The sequence below is a fragment of the Bactrocera latifrons genome, unplaced genomic scaffold, assembly GCF_001853355.1.
Source record: "Bactrocera latifrons isolate USDA-ARS-PBARC rearing strain unplaced genomic scaffold, ASM185335v1 scaffold_129, whole genome shotgun sequence".
NCBI lineage: Eukaryota > Metazoa > Arthropoda > Insecta > Diptera > Tephritidae > Bactrocera > Bactrocera latifrons.
In genome coordinates, this window is record NW_017534730.1 from 240871 (window position 1) to 247000 (window position 6130).

The window sequence follows — 6130 nt, forward strand, 5'->3', positions numbered from 1 at the left end:
ACGTCAGCAAACAGTTTCCGCTCGCTAGCTGCTGTGGTGGCACACAGCACAGAAAACAACAACAAATAAATATGCGTACAATGTGTGTATGTGGTAGCAGCGGCAGCGGCAGCCGCAGCTGAAGAAGAGGCAGCCGAAACAGGCTAGGGCTACAGAATAGTGAGCGAGGTAACAACAACACCGATAATAGCGCCCAGCAGGCATTGTGGCAACAGCCAATCGCAGACCGCGCGCTAATGGTGGGCGTATACCAAACAGCCATTTCCAAATAATTCACCCCACACGCACACACACAAAGCGCGCTGCGAGCAAACAAAAGCAACATAATGCGCAAACACGCACACAGCCACACAAACCGCCTGGCTGTTGTTGTGCGTTACTTTCTGGTGGCGATTTGGCCGTACACACATATGCGGAGTGCCACCGCTTGCCGCTTGCCTGCGCCGCACATCGACGGCTTCAAAAACCAGTTGCCACAGCGGCAGCAGCTACAGTCACATTCGAGCTACTCACAACAACGGAGCAGTTGCCACAGACGACACACCAGAAACCAAAGAAACAGCGTACAAGTAAGCGAGCCATCAAGCGGAAGTCACAGAATCAGAAGCCAACTAGCACCAGCCTATACACAAACTAACTGCGCTCAGCGAGTTACACGTACACATACACAAAACAGAACTAGCTAAGTGTTAGTGCGATAAGTTGTTAAGAGCGTGCTCACACATACACAAGCCGAACGCATACAGACACAGTCAGCACCACTTTTGTGCCTGCGAAGTCGAGTGAAAGATAACTTGGAAATTGAGTTGCTCGCGAGAAGCCAAACCAGAAATCAGTTTGAGTCGAGACGTTGTCCGAGTAACATTGACAGCTAGTGCGGACGTCGAGTTTTCCATAAAAGCAAAAAGAGTCGTTGATTTGTTGAAGTAAAGACGTAAATTGGAGATTTCAGAACTAAGTTCAGTGAGCTAAAAAGTTTTAAGCGAAGAAAATCCCGAGTTTATCCAAACAAGTGAATATACAACCAAATATGTCCTCCAGATCGGCTTCGCCACTGAGCAACGTGACGGTGGACGACGAGATAAGCATAAAAGAGCACGGTAAGTTTCCGAATAGCGACGGCTAAGTGGGAAATAAGCGAACATTTTCAGAACTTAGTGGTTGGTATGAAACTGTTTTGCCGACGGCGGAATGCCACAGCGACTACGCGTACAAAATTAAAACTCATTTCAAGCGAGGCAAACTATGCAGCCTGAAAAAGTTATTGCGAGCCTCTTCTTTTTAGTTCTTGTTTTGGCAAGTCGAAATTAGAGCAAGACATACACATGCCAGCCACTTTTCTGCCAGATTATCTTACTACTTACTTGATTCCCTTACTCGTCATAACTAATCCAGCATTTTTACCATTTTCCGAATAGATTTTGCCCCAGAGTACCTGGTCATCAAAGAGGAACGCGAGAGCAGCATTTCGCCCATATTGACACCGCCGCATACGCCGACGGAAGAACACACACGCGCACGCAACCAACAGCCAACCCACATGAGCAGCATAGCGCTCTACGAAATGGAGCAACAACAATTGCAGACACAGCAACTACAGTTGCAGCAACAACACGCACAGATGCCATTGTTGCAGCCGCCACCACAACCGCAGCGCCGCCCCTATCCCGCCGTCATGCTAGAAGCACAACAATTGCAACAGCAGCAGGCAGCACAGCAGCAGCAACAACAACAGCATCGCTTGTGGTTGCACATGCAACAGCAGCAGCATCAGCAGCAACAAGCTGCTGCCGCCTATGCTTACGGTCATGCTGCGCAATTCCTACCCGGTTCAACGGTTGCCGCCGACGCGGTGCAACAACATCAGGCGCTACTAATGAACCAGTGGCTGCGCAGTGCCGCGCTTTACCACCAGCACCCGCACGCACCGCACCCACACGCAATGCCAGCAGGCGCTACTGCGCCCCACATGCGCCCCTATCACGCGCTTCACCCACTACATCCCGCCGCACGCCTCGGCCTGCCCGCGGCCATGAAGTTAGCTAGCGCTACACCCGGCGCCGGCAGCCGTCCAAAGAAGCAGTTCATCTGCAAGTACTGCAATCGCCACTTCACCAAGTCGTACAACCTGCTCATACACGAACGCACACACACCGATGAGCGACCGTATTCGTGTGACATTTGCGGCAAGGCATTCCGGCGACAGGATCACTTGCGCGACCACCGCTACATACACTCCAAGGAGAAGCCGTTCAAGTGCAGCGATTGTGGCAAGGGTTTCTGCCAGTCGCGCACGCTCGCCGTGCATAAGGTCACGCATTTGGAGGAGGCGCCACACAAGTGCCCCATCTGCCAGCGTAGCTTCAATCAGCGCGCCAACTTGCGCAGTCATTTGCACAGCCACACCGAAGCGCAATTGGCCACGATCAAGCAGTGCAGCAGCGATGCCAAATGCAGTGACTTGACCATGTCACCGGATGATGCGCCAACAACAGCGCTGAGCAGCGCGCCCAACAGCACCGCGTCAACACCTATACTTGATCTATCCGCCTCGGGTGTGCAGCGCATCAACTGCTGTCAGCGACCGAAGCGCGCGCTTGGTTTCAGCATTGATGAAATCATGAGCAGGTAGACGGTCACAGTCGCAGTAATTGCAAGTAGACATTGGTGCAAGTTAGCAGAGCGCGGCAGCGGCGACTGTGAAAAGTTCGCAATGGAGGCTGCAAGTTCCCAAACGAGCGCTGCCGCGACGGCGGAAGGCAGTTGGCTTGTCATGTACATATATATGGCGGCGGCACGTTACATTCCGGCATGGACGGCCACAGCCCGCGGCTGGACGAGCGGCGGCGTCAAAAGGCTGCATGGCGGCTGCGCTTCTGAATGCCCGATCCGCTGCAGGTTTTCGGCCATTCAGCGTTCACAGCAAAAGTTCCCAGTTATGACCCGTAAAGAGGCTGTTTTGTCTCATGGTTGGAGACACTAACACACACACACAAACACACAACTTAATTCAAGTCATCATTACCATTAGTTAAATGCATAGTGAATAACAAACACACACACACTCACACACATATGAAGAGATGTTTAGGTTTAGCCACATAGATTTATTTAAACTAAAATAAAACTACAACAACAACATAAAGTAAAAATGCCAAAGCAAAAGTATTTATGGAAAGGCCGTTTCGCGCGCGTTTCACTTAATTTATGAGCGTCTTCGACACAAGCGATCGTCGCCGGCGCAAGAGATAAACACACCACAGCAAGCACCTTTGCAAATGCACATGAATACACACGCAACTGTATGCATGTATGTATGTACGTAGGCCAGTTATAGTAGGTACAAGTTATTTTAATTTAAAATGTATAAATGTTTGTATGTAATTTGTTATTATGATAAATTAGCGAATTTTTTGTTTGTCCAGTTTTTGCTGTACCTAATAGTTGTAGGTTGTAATTTAGAAAAAATCGCCGATTTCACGGCTTCATAGACTGCTTTATTTATACTTAAATGTATGTATGTATGAATTGAATATATTCAAATCAAATAATATACTGTTTTTGGAAATTTGAAAAAATACGCATTTTTTATTTAATGGTGTTTACTACGAAAGCTTTGGACCGCAGCGCAACCTCAGACGCGCTGGAGTCAGGCGCGCTGCTGTTTTGGGTGCGCCGGTGGCTTGAATAATTTATAATAATTGTGGCAGTGAGCAATAAAGCGACGGCGCTTGAAGATGCAGTGATCTCATTGTCAGCTCGCTTCGTCTATTTGGGCATATATCACACGCTTGTTTGTTTGTATGTATGCTTGTAGGGGAGTTGGTCAGCGCGTGAGTTGGCGAGTTGGCTTGGCGTACATTATGAATAAATTGCATAAATTTAAGTATATAATCGTATTTAACAATAATAAATATATATAAGTGACATGTTTATGACAACAAAACTCAGTCGTGTTCTGAATTTTTATGTTTTTAGCTGCATATTTGTGGAGGCTGTGGGTGTCGTTTATGAGACAGGTCTAATTTAAATAGCTTTTGCCTCAAAGTTGATACATAAATTTGTAAGCTGGTTCGTGTAAAAGTAAACGAATTGAATTTAAGCGTGTTTAGACATATGAAAAATTTTTGAAGATGAATATTTTAGGAAAAAAATTAAGACGTGAATTGAACTCAAGTTTGTGTTAAAGAGGTTTGACTCACCTGGTGTCAAAATTTTAGTACGCAACAACCATATTTTATCACCGATATCTACTTAAATATTTTAGAATCAGAAAAATATAGTTCTGGGGTCCTAAACTTTTTCGTGTTATAGCAACCAATGCTTATACCTAATATCCCTCTATTTGGAGGTTTAGAAGGTTGGAAGGCATGTCAAAATTGTAATTAATTACATAATAATTAACATCTTAAACAAATTTTAGATATAGTCTTCTTGGCATTGGCTCCTGAGAAGCATCTACTGAAGCTTGTATTCCAGTCTAGGGCCCCGAATTTTGAGCCTTTTTTGGCAATTCGTATAAAAGGAGCATTTGATATTTTCTTATACATTTAAAAAATTTTTTATTTTTTGTTTATATTTGAAGAATAGTCAAAATTAATTTAAACAACTTTTGTATTGAGTTATGCGTCTTCTTTCAAGGGGTATAAAAACATTGTGTCTTCATCGCCATGATTTCTATCCTTGTCATCATCTGAAAAATAAAACAGTGATGTATTCTAGATTAGTACGAGTCGTTAACTCAAGCGCCTGCAAAACTGAAGAAAATAAATTTCATAAAAAACAATTTTTCAAAAATATATGTAGTTCGATTTTTCACTAGTGAAAATTTAAATTCAACGAGTAAATGATATTTCAAAAAAAATTATTCCTCAAAGTTGATATAACTGTCCTTAATAACTATGAAAGATATGAGCGTGATATGTTTATCAATTTGTTTATAGTAGATGCTTAAGGGTATATTCTACTCTAGAATTTTGAAAAATTCGTTTTTTTTCATATATTTAAAGTTTAGACCCTTAAGAACATATCCTATAAAGGATTTTTAAAGCTACAGTTACTTTGGTGACGCAGTACCTAGCCCGGTAGGTAGGTAGACTCACTTTTTTAAACGCGTTTTTCTCAAAACTACTTTTTTCCACACGGTACCGGCATTATCTCAAGTTCTATACAGCCGATTTACTTGAAATTTTGTGGGAACCTTCTTTATATAATATTTTATCCTTTATCTTTATATAATCCTTAATCCTTTGCTTTTAATCTATAAAAGAAAAAAAATCAGGAATTTYAAAAAAAAAAAAAAAACGAAAAAAATGATTTTTATTAAAAAAAAAAATTTTTTTTTTGTTTTCCTTAAAATAGGACTATAACAGCATCCTTACTGATTAAGAATGTCTTTTGATTTTTTTTCCGACCACCAGGAGAGTCAGGATCAATGTCATGCCATTTTTTTTTACACCTGTCTCTAGGAGCTGAAGGCCATTCCAAAAAAACGTATAAAAATGTTTCGAAGACTGACAAAATCGTTGGCACAAGTGTATTACATTGAATAATTCAATATTATTTCGTTTCATTTACAATTTCCTTATACGTTTTTGTCACTATGTGCAACAAATTTCAAAGAATATTCCTGCCATATTTCAAGTATAGTATGTGGGCTGTCTAGAACATGAGAAATTGTTTCAAATGAGCCGAAAATTCTTTGCGAAAAAAAACACTTAAATTTTTATATTAAGCTCCAGGCAGCATTACTGAAAATATAGTACGTATAACTGCCACTAGATAGACTTTAGAAAAAATCTTTTTAAGCTTATGTTATTGACTATATAAATAATCGAACTATGAAAAAAAATTAGAATTTTTCCAGACTAAGATAGTTGAAGATTTTTGATGTTTTAAGTGTAATAATGCAACCGTCATTAAATTTGAACCCCATGAAAACCTTACCTTATCAATAAATATGACTTGGGGCTCAAAATTTTTAATTTAAGATCTACAGTTTGTTGTTTTTATACTCTCGCAACAAAGTTGCTAAAGAGAGTATTATAGTTTTATTCACATAACGGTTGTTTGTAAGTCCTAAAACTAAAAGAGTCAGATATAGGGTTATATATACCAAAATGATCAGGGT

General features: G+C 41.7%; 1 protein-coding gene across 1 annotated transcript; it reads left to right on the forward strand.

Annotated features, from left to right (window-relative positions):
• Window positions 1-485: 485 nt before the first annotated feature.
• Window positions 486-3492, forward strand: LOC108978890 (protein odd-skipped). Its single transcript, XM_018949398.1, has 2 exons — window positions 486-1100; window positions 1419-3492. Exons 1-2 carry the CDS (start codon window positions 1031-1033, stop codon window positions 2630-2632), a joined length of 1284 nt encoding a protein of 427 aa, XP_018804943.1. The 5' UTR covers window positions 486-1030; the 3' UTR covers window positions 2633-3492.
• The last annotated feature ends 2638 nt before the right edge of the window (window positions 3493-6130 follow it).